The sequence below is a fragment of the Trachemys scripta genome, chromosome 3, assembly GCF_013100865.1.
Source record: "Trachemys scripta elegans isolate TJP31775 chromosome 3, CAS_Tse_1.0, whole genome shotgun sequence".
Lineage (NCBI taxonomy): Eukaryota > Metazoa > Chordata > Testudines > Emydidae > Trachemys > Trachemys scripta.
This window is the reverse complement of record NC_048300.1, coordinates 95,312,991-95,330,704: the sequence shown is the minus strand read 5'-3', so window position 1 is coordinate 95,330,704 and position 17,714 is coordinate 95,312,991. Positions and strand designations below refer to the sequence as shown.

Genomic DNA, 17,714 nt, shown 5'->3' with positions numbered 1-17,714 from the left:
ATAGAAAAATGTTTTAATTTTCTTTTTATCTGAAACATTATATTTATAGATTCCAGCATTCAGCAAAGGTTTACATTGAGCTGAGACAGAAATTGTTTTAATACATAAGCACTTGAGAGCTACTATAATTGAATGTTTGTTTCTGCCTTCTTGTAAAACCACACTTGGTTAGTAGCATCGCTAAGTGTTCACTTGTGTCTGTGTTGATGCATGAGCCATTATGAGAATATTTGGACTGTAGTTTCTTGAAAAGAAAAAGTATTCACTTGTTTGAAATCACACTTTTTAACCATTCCTCCCCAACACTTCATTTCCTCTCTCCTGAATTTTATTGTTGCTACAGAATGTCATCATTTACTATGTGTCAGTCATGCAAGAGTAATGGAGCAGAAAGTCTCCACTGTTCTACTGTAATGGCTAAAATGATGGACCATGGGATGCAATTTGAAACTCAAAATGGATCCTTTGCTAATCGGAACCATTGGAAACTCAGTGAGCTGGTTAATTCCCCCAAACAAACACTTGCTGAAGTGGTAGCCACTGGAATCATTCTTCCTTTATTTATTTATTTATTTATTTTGATCAGTGACCCAGGACTAGCAACTGGTTGGCAGTTCCCATTAAACACCTGTGTGTTTCTGTGCTGTCACTGCAAAAATGTTTTGTTTGTCATAATCTTTTCGGGAGTTTCTGTGTGGGTTGGGACATGACTTGTGACAAAGGAGTCTAGACAGAATAATTGGTGTCAGACTAAATCACGCCGCTGGAGGACTTTGATGTTATGAGTTCCTAACGATCTTTTGAAAATGACTTTCTATCATCATTGAGAAGATATACTAGAAATTGTAACATGTATTCAGACTAAGAAGGTGAAGTCCGTTGGAGAGAGAATGTTTTGGATTTTCTAATCTATAGTTCCCTTCTCATCTGCCTTATTGCTAGCCATTGGGGTGAGGGTTGTCAATGGAATTTATAATCTCAAATCATGAAATTGGCAACATCAGCATCTTTAGTCCTATCTCCACATGTTTCTCTCTGCACAATAGCTGCTTCCCGTCTCAGTGATCTTAACCACTCCTAGGATTCTCTCTGTTTGCTGCCTACAGTTTTTAGGCCTTGTCTACACTGGCATTTTTGGACCTGTAATTCCCAGTTAGTGCAGTTCCATTTGTGGAAGCTGCGGTGTAGACAAGGCTCAGAAGGGACACAAGTTCTTCTATCCCCAGGGTTCGAGGATATGGTGATCAAAAATGTATGAACTTTATGTATGCTAATGGTCTGAATTACAGGCCTGTAATCTAAGTGTAGAAGCTCTTCTAGATTACTGCCTCTTCAGTGACTCAAAGTGCACTTCCAGGAAAACTCTTTATATGCCGGGGAGGTTCTGGACTGGAGCCACAGGCTATCATTCTTCACAGGGATTTTTCTATGAATAACTTTTTTCCTTATATTTTTTTTACCAAAATAATAAAGACAGAGTATTTCCCGCCACATAATATACAGAACAGAACCCACCACCGGAAGGGAAGTCCCAGATTGATTTAAACTCTGTTTCTCTGATCTGGAGCAGTGTTTCTAATTGTGATACAGCTGCCTAACAATGCACTCTTTGGCAGAAATGTAGGTATATTTTTCCTGTTTTGTGTATTCCCCTTAATGAATAATGGGCACTTTTAACTGCTACTTTCCTGAGATGTTGAGTTCTACAGAGGTCCTACAGAGGTCAATTGAAGTCAATACAGCTATGCTGATTTACACCAGCTGAGACTCTGCCCCCAGAGCTACCAATAACACCTTGAAAGGCAAAATAATTAAACCTCAAGTGAAAAGCTTTCCATAAACATCAGATGCATTGTAAGTTGTGAGGGAGTGGAGATGGGGTATAGAAAGCGGTTTACATTGGTGTTCTTTTCACTTGTCCTAGTATGGATCGATTCAGTTAGAACAGAAATAGTTCACCACCGAGCATTTCTTCAGACCAATGTCGCAATGAAACATTACATTTCTGCTGTGAGACACTTTCAAAGAGAATTAGACTTTTATAGCCATATCCCTACAACAGGGTGTGTGTGAAGGTGTGAACCTTATTTTATGGTGTCTGGGTTTGAGCTCTGTTTATTCTCAAGTGGAAAAAATGTGTTGGTTTCATCCTAGCTCCCATTAGTTTACCTTACAAACATGTTAAACTAGTTGTGCACAATGGCCAGACTCTGTTGAAAGGAGGCCTTCAACTGGGTGGGTTATGCAAGTAAACTAACTAGGGGATATCATGTCTTGCATTGATCCTGGATGCCCTGGCAATGCGCACAAATTCTGAAACCTGATAGCACCCTAATATTGTCACATCTAATAGTGGCGAGATAGGTGGTTATTAGCATTCAGTAACGTGCTATTAGCCTTCTTTCTACGCTAAAAATGTGTGATGTGTAGAGTTTAATCCAGCAAAAAAAGACACACACATAATACAGCGAGAGGAAAAGTGATATGGTGGTTAAACCAAAGGAGTGAGTGTCAGGAGGAGGATGGTCTGATGTGAGTCCGGGACTTTGGAGAGCTGGGTTCAATTCCCTGCTCCATCACAGACTCGCTATGTGAGTTTGGGCAAGTGGTTTTGTGTCTCTGTGGCTTAGTTTCCGATCTGCAAAATGAGATAACAGTACTTCCCTGTCTTACCGGAGTGTTGTAGTGATAAATACATTGAAGACTGCAAGACACTCAAGACTTATGGTAATGGGGGCCATGCAAGTACCTGTATAGACAGTTAGATCTGGTTTCTATTCCCGACTCTGCCATAAACACTTGCTCATGATAAAGAGCAAGTCTCCTAGATACAAATTTTCAAAATTTGGGCACCTCAGTTTTTGGGGTCAGATTTCAAATACCTTGGGCCTTTTCAGATGTACTGAGCATTCTCAACTCCAACTGAAGTCAACGAGAGATGCAGGTTCTCAGCAGTTGGACACCCAGAATTAGTAGCCATGTTTGAAAATTTGAGGTTGGGTTCCCAAAAATGCTAACTCTGTCTACTTAACTTGAAGTCAAGAGTTTTACTACAACTTCAGTGGGAGTAGTTAGGCCAATACTGAGTGCCTTTGAAAACTCCACCTTTGGCCTAGCCCTCTCTGTGCCTCAGTTTCACATCTATAGAATGCAGATACTTTCCTACCTCACATGTGTTTTTGAGACTTAGTTGATTAATGGTTGTAAAGCTCTTCGAGATTCTCAGATGGATGACACCTTAAGAGAAAAGTCATGTTGCTTAGAAATCTGGTGGTTGTTAATTGGGTTATCCAGCTAATAAACCACTTACCAAATGTGTCTTTGAGTAATAAGTAACAGATATGCATCAGAGGCATCATGTTTGTAGGACTTGAACTAGAGACACAGGATTTGCTGTAACAGGATTGATGGACCATCAGGTCTGATGTTGTGTGTCCATCAGTGGCATTGTGGTTAATGAGAAAGATGTGAAAACACCTAGAGCACCTGGCCACTTAACAGTGAGGAAAGACTCTTTCCTGAGCCAGGGAGAACAGCTGAAACCTTGAAGCGTGAGCCACAAGTCTCACTTGTTATGTTTACAAATCATCGTCTCTGTTATAGTAGAACTCATGTAAACTCATGAACTTATTGGTACACACTGATTCTGTGTTGTGTCAATTCCTACTCTGCAAGATGCTTTTCATAATTCAATATTGGTTACTTCCTGCCGGGTAATGCATTGTTTGTCAATAAACAGATTGTGAAAAAGTAGGTAATGCAGGACATGCCTGAGGCATGCTGACAGAACTTTTTGTGGGCTGCCTGGATAGCGTCTGTCCATACTGACACTCACTTTCACCAATGCTTTTTGGGCCTGATCCTGCGGCTGTTGAAGTCAATAGCAAAGTATCCCCTGACTTCAGTGCTGTGGAAGAGGCCTTTCAGGTGGGACAATGAATTCTTTCTAAAAGAGATGATCTAGTTCAACCATAAGTAATGATCTTGATGCAGGAATTACTGGGTGAAATTCTGTAGTCTGTGTTATGCAGAGGTCGGACTAGATTATCATAAATGGTCCCTTTTTGACCGTAAATTCTATGTATGTTCTACAGCAGATGTGGGCAAACTACGGCCCACTCTCCCTCCCCCACTTCCCCACAGCCACGCCGCCGCATGGGCCGCCCTGTGGCTCGCCGCTCCTGCTGGGCAGCGTGGGGAGTGCAGCTGGCTCTGGCCAGGTGTCACGGCTGCGAGCTCCTGCTGCTGGTAAGGGGGTGGTCCCTAGGGGACAGACAGGGAGGAGGGGGCAGTTGGATGGGGCGGAGGTTCTGGGGGGTGGTCAGGGGATGCGGAACAGGGAGGGTTAGGAGTGGGAGTCTCGGGGGGCCTGTCAGGGGGCAGGGATGTGGATGGAGTTGGGAGGACGGTCAGGGGACAGGGAGCCAGGGAGGTTGGATAAGGGGGTGGGATCCTGGGGGGCAGTTAGGGGCAGGGGGGTCCCGGGAGGGGTTGATCAGGGGACGAGGAGCAGAGAGCAGTTGTATAAGGGGTAGGAGTCCCAGGGGGGTTGTCGGGGGTGGGGGTGTGGATAGGAGTCGGGCAGTCGGGACAGGGAGCAGGGGGGTTGGATAGGGGGCAGGGGTCTCGGGAGGGGGTGGTCAGGGGACAAGGAGCAGGGGGGTTGGATGGCTTGGAGGTTCTGAGGGAGGCAGTGGGAGGGGGTGGATAGGGGGTGGGAGCCAGACTGTTTGGGGAGGCACAGCCTTCCCTGCCCAGACCTCCATACAGTTGTGCAACCCCGATGTGGCCCTCGGGCCAAAAAGTTTGCCCACCCCTGTTCTACAGCCAAATTCACAAAGCCCCTGCTCCCCTTGTGTTAAGCCATTTTTGTCCCCTCCTGATCCTGGGCTGCTCTGGGACTGGAGCAGCAGTTTCTCAGGGATGCACTGCCTGAAATCTCCATAGAGTGATCCAAGTCTGCCCCCAATACCCTCCACACCCCAGCATGTCTCCTGTGCCAGAACTAGTGAAGAGGTCTTTGGAAGGCAGCTTTATGAATACCTTTTGCAGTGCCTACACTGTGAAAATCCACCCCCAATTGGAACTGGGATTTTTAGGACCTCTTTACTACACTACTCTAGCACTTTAACCTGGTGTGGATCTCACCCCATGAATCTGTGTAAAGCCCATAATTCAGAACCTTTTAGAACATCATATACAAAGCTTTGTAGAATGTTTAATGGTTTGTTTCAAGTTTGAGAGCTACAGAGAATTAACTTTTAATAAACTAATATTGTAAAATATTTTGCAAAATGTCATCAGTTTGTTTTTTTAAACTAAAACCAGCCTTCCAGAATTCACCCCACTTTGCAAAATAAGACTCTGACCTTCAATTGGATTCATATAAGCACAGGGCCTACTCTCCAGTAGCCAGACCAGAGCCTAAATAAATAAAACTGTTAATGGCTGGTTTAACTTTTAAACCCTTCTTCTTCCCAACATCATTGTTTGTTTGTCTGCACAGAAAAAATACCATTTCATTCTAATTAGGACTGAAGACTCTTGAATAATGATGATAGAGAAATTTCTTAAGTTATTTGTCTTTTAGTGCAGCTTTAGAGACCAAGGTGGCAGAGGAGGCTAATGGCATAAATGAGAGAAGAGAGGGAGAAGAGAGTCAAGATTTTGAAACGCAGGATGCAGCTGGTTATTTCTCCAGGAGATTTAAAAAAATACAAAAAAACCTTTCCACCCTCCATTTACAATTTACAGTGAACTTGGGCAAGTAAAAGGATCCCTTTGAGTGGCAGAAAAAAGGGATGTGGCCTTCTAAATTATACTCTAAAAAAAATCTGTTAAAAAGGATTTGCAGCAGCTGCTTCTTCATACACGTAATAAATGAAAAACCAAATATTTATTGCTGAGAGGCAGGGGTACAAATGCACTTCAGGCACATAGTAGATTCCTTTGACTGGCTGTATGCAGCTTTAAGATGTCCATACTGGTCAAATGTTCTGTGTTGTCTTTGTGACAGTGGGTGGAGGAGGAAAAACTGGCTTGAATGAGCTGTGTTGCGAGTAGGTTTACTGCTGCTTGCGTCCGTCCGTCCGTCCTTCCTTCCTTCCTTTTTGGCCTTCAGGCCAGTGGGAGAGTGAAGGAGAAAGACTTGCAGTAATGTTCCTGCTGCCTTGCTGGCTGGAAAACTTGTTTGATTTCTCTTTTGATAGAAGTAATGGGGGAATGGGGACTACCATACCGCTACTTTAATGAGAAAATCAGAGTCACTAGGTAGTGGTATGGGGAAACAGGGCCGCCCAGAGGATTCAGGGGACCTGGGGCAAAGCAGGGGAGCTGCGGCGCTTGCACTCACCCAGCAGTGGTCCAGGTCTTCTGCGGCATTTCAGCATTGGGGGGGGGCCTTCAGTCACTCTGCGTCTTCGGCAGCACTGAAGTACCCGCCACCGAAATGCCACCGAAGACCCGGACCACCACCGGGCCAGGGATTGCGGGGCCTGGGGCGAATTGACCCTCTTGCCCTCCCTCTCCCTCCCAGGGCAGCCCTGCGGGGAAATGATTTTTTTTTCCCAGTACCTTTTGATTCTCAATAATTGGTTTTGGCTTCTTGACCTGTTACCTTTGCAGAGTATCCTGAGCCCCCAACAACTATTAAAGTAGATGGAAGGACTTTTCCATTGGAGTCTGGCCCCCTTTATATGCTGACACTTACACCCTGTCTACAATATTAAAATAACAAAGCCAAGGCAACCAGCATAGAACAGACCAAACCATGTTATAACAAAGTTACTATATCGTGTTACACCCTGTGTAGATCATGACTATCGTCTAACATAATACTGTTATCTCATTGTGCCATGATATGGTTGGGGACTATCCTGTTATACTACAGTCTCCAATAGTAGACGCTGGTCTCCATTTGAATGAGTTCTATTAGAGTGGCATTGAGTTTTGTTCTGGATTTTGTGGATTTTCTGGAAGCATTAACCCTAAAGTATTTCAGGTCAATTTACACTAATACCTTTTTTTTTTTTTTTAATTGAATCTTATTTTCTTATTACTCTCTTCTGTAGATACATTTCCCTTCTTTATCTTTAGGCTAAGGACATAGAAACTAGTTAATTTCGAGATAGAAAAGAGAGTTAAAACTAGATTAACTATTGCATTGGATAATATGCCATAAAAAGATAACCCTGCTATATTCAGGAATGAACAAGTTGACATGCTAGGTCTTTTCACTCTTTGATTTGAGTGTATGTCATGTAATTTGCTTGTTAGACCTTAGTGATTTCCTGGAGTACAGTAACAACTATTTGAAATCAATGGCAGAACTCTCACTGGCTTCAATAGGACCGGAATTGGTCCAAGATTCATAGTCATGCCATGCAAAGTGCTTTCCCCCACTGTTTTGCATTCAGATGAATGAGGCGCCAACAGTTAGATTTACCTCCAGTGACATATGACTGCAAACTTTTTCCCAATCCCACCTGGAGTTTTACCCTTGATTTCAATGGGAGCAGGATTAAGCCCCCTGTTACACTTAAAGTGTACAACAGGTACACTTGAAATTATTGATATAAAATCTTAAATTGGACAATATGGGCCTGATCCACTGATCATATATATCCATTTGTAATTGGTTAAAAAAAAATCTTGAAACTCAACATCAGTATTGTGTCCACAAATAATTTTCTTCAATAGTTGCAGCAAATTAATTTCATTTTAGGGTTCTGATGAGAACATAACCCCTTTAAAGTCCATACTTAATCCTGTGTGTTGCAGTTCAGGGTTGGAAGAAGTGGGGGATGTCACAATAAGTTGCAGCACAGGCTATGTTAAACAGGAGGCATTTATTAAAGAAAACTACAGCATTCTGTCAACACAGACAGACTTCCATCCAGCTTGAGTTCCAGCTTTGTCTCCCTTGTTTACCAAGGATCACACTCTATCTGGAAATCTGTATATGAAGACATCTAGTGGCTGAATGATATACTGCAAGTAAACATACATTATCACAAGGGTCAGGTGGCTCTGAAAGAGGAAAGAAAGCTCAGGAGATTGGCAGTCCACATGTAGGAGTATGTGGCAAATGTTGATTATCCCTTGAAGACTACTCACCTGTGTTTCCTTTATTATTATTTTAACCCATATCTATGTATAAGCCTTACATTGTGCTACATTTATCTGTAATAAGTATGTAATTGGCTTCTACTTGAGCATTTCAGTGCTTCTTCAGAGAGCGATTCCACTGGAAAGCTTAATGCTTCCTATATGAAAGGTTGTGGGATTTTTCAATGTTCTGTTCATGTCCCCTTTTTCTTTTCTCATCTAACTCCATATTTGTTTTTCTGGAGAATGCTGCCTCATTTGGGTGTTGCATTAACCCGACATCTGTTCTGTTTTAGGAGAAACCCGATGCCAGCCCCACATCGCTACAGCTGCGGTCCCAGATTGAAGTAAGCACAATGACTTTAATCATCTATTTTTGTTTTGGATTTTTTTTTTAATTTGATATTTTGCACCAGTTGGGTAAAGCTTGTTGTTCTGTCTGCACTCATGGCAATGTATCTTCCCTTACAGGAATCACTTGGCCTCAGTAGTACTGTGTCAACACCAGAGACTGAAAGAAAGTAAGTTTGGGCTGTTGGGGAGCAGAGGGGTGTTAAGTGAAATTTTTTTTACATGAACCAGCCAATTCATGTTAAACTGACTTAATTTCACATAATTCCAGATGAATGCCCCATTGAAAACAAAACGGACACCTCTTCTTTTTCTCTCTTTTTTTTCTCTTGGTATCTCTGTGCGCATGCATGCAATGGAAATAAAGTTGGCTGACAGTTGTGAGAAGTGTCATCGATTTCCCTGCAAACTAAAATCTACCTTTTTTTAAAAATAGCTTTTTGAGTGTGACTAGACGTAAAAGTTCCAAAAAAAGAAATAGGAGTTAAACACTGAAACCACTTTCCTCCTCTTGTGAGTTCATGGTTTTGCTACTGTGCTTTTGAAGAAGGTGCCAAGCAAATTGGGCATTTAAAAGCAACTTGAATTTTAGCAGTCCTAATAAAAACCTCTTTGTTTGAGCTGTATGGGTTTTGGTTTGCTGTCTCTTCCCTCCCCACCCTTCCTGCTGCAATGTGTCTGTATCTGTTTGTTTTCTGTGCCTCCCTGCTTTTATCCCAAGAACTGGAATTCCAACTACTAAGGGTAATGCGCAGTAGTGCGTGAAAACATCTAGCCCTGTATTTCCAGGGACTTCCAGCTTCTTAGTGAGATACCAACTTGGCTAGTTAAGAAAATGCACAGGGAGCCCAGTTTCCAATGTATGGTGCTTTAATAGGACGCTTCAGCCCCATATTTGAATGTCAAGTGAGATCCTTGTAAGTCAGAATTGGACACTATGGCCTTGTCTCCATTAAGGATATTTTTAAAAAATTTGCCACCGTTGCTCATACTTGTTCAGCTGCATCAGCATGAGCAGTGTTGGGAGCCCTTGTTGAGATAGGATACCAGCTGTTGTCACCATTTTAAGTGCTGTTTCCATTAGTCATGCTCAGAATAGACATTATTTAAAGTGGTGGCAGCCAGTGGCCCATGTGCAGTAGGGCTTCCAATCGTGCAAACACTGGTGCTATCAATTATTGAAAAATCTCCTTTGTGTAGAGACAGCCTCGGTATCCACTATGAGGATATCTCCCTGCCTATCTTCCATTTTATTCTATTATAATTAAACCAAAATGCCACATTTATGAAACTTTGAATAAGTGCAGCGTGGGGGACAAGCTAAGATTTCCTATAATAATAATAATAAATAATAATCAATTAATTAATTAATTAGTCCAGCCATAGATCTCAAACACTTTACAGAGGAGGTGGTATTATTCCCATTTTATAGATGGGAAAATGGAGGCACAGAGCGGTGGAGTGACTTGTCCAAGGTCACCCAGCAGGCCACTAGCAGGACTGAGAATAAAACACAGATCTTCTGATGTCTAATGTTCTAATCACTGGGATGTACTCCCTTGCAGTAGCTGCTAAACTACAGATACCTTGAATAAAAAGAAAGCAAGACATACATAAATATACTTGGAGTGGTTTTATTCTGAAAAGTGCTTGTTTTGTTTAACTGAAAAAATAATAACTTCACTTCTCAGTTTAAATGGAAAATGCAGATGAATTCTTTGGAAAGTAAAGTATTGCATGAATGAAATCGCACGTGTTGAGAGTGTGTGTGAACTGAAGCACAGAACTGATTTAATCTATCCAAATGTGTGTAAGATTGTCACAGAGGAAGTTTTGCATCAGGGAATTTGCACAGTCATAAAACACTTAACCTGAAGCATGTGGTCCTTCTGTTTGATGTGAGACTGAAAATTGCAAAGAGTACTCCTAGGGGAATTCTGTGCAAAAAAAATAAAAAATTCTGTGCACAATATTTTAAAATTCTGCATAGTTTATTTGCCAAAATAACACAATATAATCATGACAGTTTCAATTATTTTGGTAATTTATTTCAAAATACCTGTCAACCAGTATGTCTGTAACAAAACAGATGACCAAAAAATTCAGGAAATGTTTTTCAACAAATAGAGTCCTTACTGGGATTATTAATACAGAACTTTGAGTAATAAATCATTTAAACTACAGTACAGAAACGTATTTCCCGCACCCCTCAGAAGCAGTGCAAAGGCTTAGGGGAGTCGGGGGTAATGGAGGAGCTGAGGGAGAGTCAAGTAATTGCTGGGAAGGAGCCTGGGAGTGAACTTGGAGGGTTGTTGGGTGTGAATGGGAGAAGTATGGAACAGGGTTTTTTTTTTGTTGTTTTTTTTTTGTGGGGGGGGGATTGTTAGAGAGTTAGGTAATCTCCCCCATGCAAACCCTGGCTGACTCCTACCCTCTCTCATTCAGTCTGGCACGTGCCCCTGTCCCCAAGTGTCCCTGCACTCTCCTTCCCCATTCCCTTGTGGTTCTGCACCTCCCTGTTACAATGTAGCCCTACACCCCCACTCAGCAACTCCCTGTTCCCAGGTGTTCTTGCACTACACTCCCATTTAGCCCCACTCCAGTCTGTCCCCCCACTAGCTCATCTGAACCCTAGTGTGTGATCCTCCAGCAGCCCAATGTGCCCCATGCTGTCCACCGCCACCCCCCAAATCCCATGTCTCCTGAACTGGCCACACGGGCAGGGTGCCGTGAGAAATACAACCTCTTCTCTTCCCCATCTGCACATAGGGCTTATCTCTGTTCTGGCACCACAGCAGCCCCTGGTAGGCGAAAGGTGTAACTGCAGCACCTCTCCAGCAGAATGTATCTTCTGCGGAGAAAAAAAAATTCTCCGTGGGACATGAATGCTGAGCATGCACAGTGGCACAGAATTCCCCCAGGAGTAAAAGGGGTAACAATCATTTGATGCCAGACTAGAAACACTAGTGGAAAATAGTCCTGGTAGAAGTGATTTAAGCCTACATTGTTAGGGTGACAGCTTAATTGATCAATGCTAGTTTCATTTTCCTAGTTGAGTGGCATTGTCTCATCAGTTCAGCACTGTTACATGCAGGTAGAAAGCAGACTACAGAATTCATTGGCAAGAAAATTACGCTCTTCCAGCTGTTTAGTCCATCAAATGATTTTTTTTTCTTACTGCCAACAAACTGAATTAGATTCTTCTTCATAATTTTCTACTTAGGCCTCGTGTATCTGAGTTATGTGCTTTCTTTTGTCCTGCCTGCTAGGATGCAGTACTCTGGCGAATGCAGGGAGTTCGTAAGGGTATGTCTATGCTGCAATTAGACCCCTGTGGCTGGCCTGTGCCTGCTGACTTGGGGTCACAAAACTTGGGCTAAGAGGCTGTTTAATTGTGGTGTAGATGTTTGGGTTTGACCTGCAGCCCAAGTTCTGGGATTCTCGCAGGGTCCTAGAGCCCAGGCTCCAACCTAAGCCCAAACATCAATACCGTAATTAAACAGCTCCATAGCCCGAGCTCCACAAGCCCAAGTCAGCTGGCCCAGGACAGCCACAGGTTTTTAATTGCAGTGTAGACATACCCTGCTGTACCACTTCTGATGGCTCATCTACACACCAATGCAAACTGCAGCCAGTCAGGAATTTTTCAGTGGAATGTTTTTCATCAGATAATGCCAATTTGTTGAAACTTAATTTTTTTGTGGAAATGTATCAATTTCAATTAAAGGTTTCTCAGGTCCAGGATGGAATTTCTGGTCAGAGACCCAACAGCTTGGTGTTTAGGGCACTCACCTGGGATGTGGGAGACCTAGTTCAGGCTTGATTCAGAACAGAAACTTGAATCTGTTTCTTTCAAATGTTTACCCTAGCCACTGAACTATATAGCAAGTCTCTAGCTCTCTCTCTGACCCAAGACATTTTTATTTACATAGGGTGGAACAGTTCCAACAGAGGAGAGGGAAGGGAGAAAAGAGAAACTGACTCTCACTTAGTGGTGAGGGCACCTGTGTGGGATGTGGGGGACTCAAGTTCAAAACCCTGCTCTGCCTTATTCAGTAACCTAACTACCAGACAATTGCGGGGGGAAGGGTCTCTCTTGTGATGTTTGTTACAATTTTCAAAATATCTTGTTTTCATTCCTGTGTAGAAATAAGTTGGTAATCTCAGTCTAGCTTCTATTGGACAAGGGTCTGCCAGTCACAAAATCCACCCTAATGATTGGCATGAAACTAATAGAAACTTCCTTTTCAGTAGAGAGGCAAGAGGGCTCTGTGGGCCTGGAGACTGAATTACTTCTCATCTCTAGTGATGGTCCCTCCAGAAAGGGGGTGGGGAAGTACAAGCTTCTGTTGCTGCTGTCCATACTGTTCTAGCTCAATAGAGAGAGAGAGAGTAGTAAAATGTGTTTGCCATGGCACTAAAAATGCTCATTCCATTAAACTGGCTGTAACAAGGAAACCAGGAGGCGAGGGGGAGGAAAACTGCAGGGAAAGCATAATCAGAAAAATCCTTATGGTACCAAACAAAGCAGAGAGGTGTCTGAGATTTGTGGGGTTTTGTTGCCTGTATAGCTGGTAATACCCAATATGTTTAAAAACTGCCTGAAATATGATCAATTAAAAATAGAAAGCAGAGTCACATTTGTTCAAGTCTAGTTCTAAACTTCATGACCAGTTGAGTTTTTCAGATAAGTTGCTTCTATAAATTGAATCAGTTATGCAGTTTTTGTAGGGTTGTAATACTCTGCAAATAACTCAATGGAAAATGATACTCATGAAATGTTTGTGCTTTTTCTTCCATTAATAGTAGCATTTTTCTCCTGTCAGGTTTAATTTCCACACATACATCCTTCAAATTGCAGCATTATTGTCAGATTGAATGTTGGTGTAATATTGTAAAGTCTGAGCTTGCCTCCAGCATAGTGGCATGCCTCTGTATACAACACTGATATTTTTCATTTTGAACAGCAATCCTGACACATTCAGACACAACTGAATTTTGGTTTTGACTAAAAGTATGACCGATATAAGACCAAATATCCAGAAAACACGTTCTTGGTGGCTATTGTTGCTTCTTGGTGCTAGTAATGTGTCAAGCCACGGGTGCATCATATGTACTAATAATGCTATTATTTCTCTAAGATGACAACTCCCCAAGGAAGTTTACTCAAGCCAGGGGAATGGGGGAGGGAGGGGAGGAGAGGAGAGGTTGTTCGCCTCGTTGTAAACATGGTGTTTTAAACAATGGAAACCAACATTCTGATTAGCTCCCAGTCCCCATATTTGAGCGGTCAAGTCTCTGCATGATGGACTGATGAGCTCTGTGTGTTTGACAGGAAATCCAGGTCAACCCTACTCCCCTTGAACTCATGCTTCTGCATCCTGTCTCTCATCCTGTTTTTAGCAGATCCAGGGATGTTGTAGGGGGAAGTTATTTGTTTTCCCCCTTGGGGAATAGATCTGTTTGCTGTCACTATTCACTGCACTGGCCTTGTTACGTATTTTAAATGTGGTGTATCCGAGAGCCTTCTGGAAAGGATAGGAGCTAGATGCCAAGGGCAAGAGCACCACATACAGGCAGGACAAGGCACAGTCCCCTGTGTGTAAGTTTATTCTTCCAGTTAGAGGGGTGGGGAAGAAAAAAAAAACTACCGATGGATAAAAATGGGGGTCAATAACTCTGAGTGAAACTCTCACCTCTTTGACATTCTCATCGTGTTCTAAATCTTTGCGTGCAGTGGATGTCCTGAAGTGTCCTATCATGCAACAAATCACTCACTGCTTCTTGAGCGATATTATTCATCAGTACAGCACAACTTCTAACCAAGAAAATGAAGATATGTCATGTTAATGTTGTGATTCATGTTCCCATATCTGTCAGGTTACAGCAAAATGCATTTTAAATATTCTCTGCCAGTTGAGCCTCAGGCTCTAGACCTACGTCACAGTGCAGGAGTCAGGTAGAGGTTGATCTGTCCAGCAGAGGATTCAGGAATGCGTGGATCATGTGCATGCTGCATGATGTAACATTTCTGAGGGGCTTGGCATTCCAGCTTATAGGAGTCCCTGTGCATTCAGCAGCTGTGTCCTTAACTGTGCTTCAGCTGTTCACAAATGTAAAACTTGGTTGTGCTGTGTGTGTCTAGTACGTCCCTCTTAAACTGACCTTCTCGCATTTGGAGTCCATGCACTGTGGCCAGCTCTCTGGCCAGTGGAAGGAGGTTTATGGTGTTGTGAATGTTGGGACTGTTTTTTGTGAAAGCTACTTGATTCTTGAGGCATGCAGTGAAGTTATCAAAGAAACCAGAGCAGCAATGACAAAAGCAGCCATCTGCAGGCCATGTCTTCCCTTTGGGGGACACTATTAGTTTAATTCATTCTTAAAGGCTGAAGATTTGCTTCCCTGGGTATGCAGAGTTTTCAGCCCAGATGCCATTATGTGGTATAAACTCAAATTCATCTTGGGTATTAAACCTCCAGATCAGTGCAGTGCTGGGAGAGCACTTGGAGTTCAGTGCTGTCTTGTTCCATAGCATTTCCTAGTGGAAATAGCAGTCTTTTAAAACATGCTTTCTTTATACAAAATAACACACAAGACCCAAACTCTGGTCCCTGTGGTACTCTAATCCAGTGGTCTTCGGCAGTAATATTTAGCACTAAGCCTCCTAATCCTCTTCCACTGTAGCATCCAGACTCCAGGCCAAGCCCCAAAAGCAAAAGGGTCATTAAATCAGCACTCTAGGTCACATTCCCATTGTGCTGGCTTAAATTTGGTCAGACTCAATTCTGGCAGCTTGTTACCGTGTCCAGATTAACTGTGGCAGATGACTGTGAACTCATCTGTGATGAAACAGGAGAGCTACGCTGATGGGGATGGGAGAACAACAATAAAACGGAGAACAACAATAAAAAACCCAAACAAACCCAGGACACCATAGCTGCACGTAATTAAGGATGGAATAAATTCCCACTGTGTAGGTTAGAAATTACAAGGGAAAGATGAGAGAAAGAGAAGCTTATCTCCCAAATTTCTGGAGTATTTAAGATAAAATTTCTTTATATGCAGTGCTTGCAAGAATCAAAAGGAGTCAGTGAATGTGTGTAGAACCCCATATTAACTTGTTTGAGGCCAGATTCAGTGGAAGCCAAACTATTTGTGCTGCCTGCAAATAGCCTCCCAAAGAGAAACAGAGCAGGAAACTCCCACAATAACACTCACAATAGGAGTGAAAGGCCAGCCAAACGCAGCCGGTGACACGTGACAAGTGCGACCAGTGTGTCTCTGAGCAGCTGGAGGAAGATTTCAATCCTGGTAATTTTGTAAAAGGACGTTTTTCACAGCCGGTCAATGCAGCATGTAATGACCAACATGCTTTGTATATAGAGAAACATCACATTTGTTAGCCTGGGCCTAGCTCACTGCTGTGGAAGTATTTTAGAACTGATGATTATCTGTGTCTTTGCATGGATCCTTCTGTGCATGCTCTTGCAACTTGCTAAACATCACATCCCCTGCCGATGGCCGTGTTCATACTGCACTAGTAGAACCAACATGGCTGGTTCCATGTTGGCTGTGGGGGAGAGGGGAACAACAAAAATAACAGCTCAGTGTTTGTTTCCACTGAGAAAGTTTTGACCTGCTTAAAGAGCCATTGCTATGGAAACGTAATGAGAAGATAATTGAATGGAAGCTCTTTGCCTTCCATCTCTTTACACTGATGCCAGGAAGGTCAGAACCTTGCAGCCTTGCTTTCCCTTCAGGTCCATGCAAATTTGATAAGAAACTAAAGGCCCATTTTCCTCTTGTATGCCAGCCCCGTTAGATAAATTATCTTGTGTTCAGTCAGTAACAGTTATAAAGACGTCGGTTTTCACACTGATTATGTGACTGGGCCCTATATAATATATACAGATAACCAAATGGCCTTCCAAAGGAACATGCAAAGGCTTTTGTGTTGGTTTATTCAGCAACCCAAATGTCAATAATATTTTTAGATCCAAAATCATCCTGAACCATCCAGTCCAAAAGGGTTGTAAATAGTTATTGATAAGAGTTAAGAGGGCCAGTATCAATTTATTGAAGATCATGATGGTGTTAGTTTCATTTTTTTGGACTGCAAAATGGACACCTGTGGATTTTATGTCCCATAAATAAGATGTGTCCATGTTTTAAAGCATACTTGCATTTATAACGTTTAAGGTAAAATAAAAACTAGTCAGAATCACTTCATTCTCTGCTCCTCTGTTATGGTTTGTTTTGAGAATGATGGGCTTTTGAAAGCCAACAGCACATTCATAAAAGCAGCACATGGTGTCATTTGTTTCCCTTTCCAATTCTGTAATAGTCCAGCTCAGGGCTATTTCACATCTCAGGGCACGTATGGACTGTGTCTTGTAAAATCAGCCACTCGCATGCAGCTCCAAGTGGCCACGGTTCGCCGTTCCCAGCCAATGGGAGCTGTGGGAAGCAGCGCAGACCGTAGGGACATGCTGGCTGCCACTTCCCGCAACTCCCATTGGCCGGGAATGGCAAACCACAGCCACTGGGAGCTGCAGACGGCCATGCAAATGTAAACAAACTGTCTGGCGGCGCACCAACAGATTACCCTGACAGGTTGCGAGTGGCTCGTGGGCCACAGGTTGCCCACCACTGCTCTAGGGCTTGAAAAGGAGTGTATGGAATGTGCAAACAGGTAGGTATAGAAATAGCATTACCATCTGCTGCAGTTTAATAACAAGATAAGTCCTGGTGTTACCTTTGGTACAGCTGGTGTTGCCATGGTGTGTCTAAAACTCTATGTACCCAAGACACAGCTCCATTGGAGTATATCGTTTCTGCAAAACAGGTATGTAGCAAACATGTTCTTTGGATCCAATGAATAGCCTTCATTTTTAACCCTATTCTGAGGCAGTTTTTTATTTCTTGTTTCCACATCTCAGGCCCACAAGGTCTTAAAAATAGGCCTAGGAATAGTTTTGAAATTGTGAGATTCACAGATAAAGTTCTGGAAGTTTCTAAACTTCTATCCTACATAAGATTGGAAAATATTTCTATAAGAAGAGCTCTGTGTAAGCTCAAAAGCTTGTTTCTCTCTCCAACAGAAGCTGGTCCAATAAAAGATATTACCTCACCCACCTTGTCTCTCCTCTTTGTGGAATATACTTGGCAATATATCCTCCTTGTCTGAAGCTAGATCCATAGATTTCTCAGGTATATGCTGTGACAGAATACATTTCGTATGGAAGCCTACTAATGAA

At 42.6% G+C, this 17,714-nt stretch overlaps 1 protein-coding gene across 3 annotated transcripts in view; it reads left to right on the top strand.

The window, feature by feature from the left end:
* LOC117874857 (SAM and SH3 domain-containing protein 1-like) overlaps nucleotides 1-17,714 on the top strand; it is an 814,380-nt gene that overhangs the window by 708,076 nt on the left and 88,590 nt on the right. For all 3 annotated transcript variants that reach the window (XM_034765451.1, XM_034765454.1, XM_034765453.1), the window contains exons 3-4: nucleotides 8,403-8,453; nucleotides 8,578-8,627. In XM_034765451.1, the coding sequence (XP_034621342.1) occupies nucleotides 8,403-8,453; nucleotides 8,578-8,627 (101 nt within the window). The remainder of the gene's footprint in view (nucleotides 1-8,402; nucleotides 8,454-8,577; nucleotides 8,628-17,714) is intronic.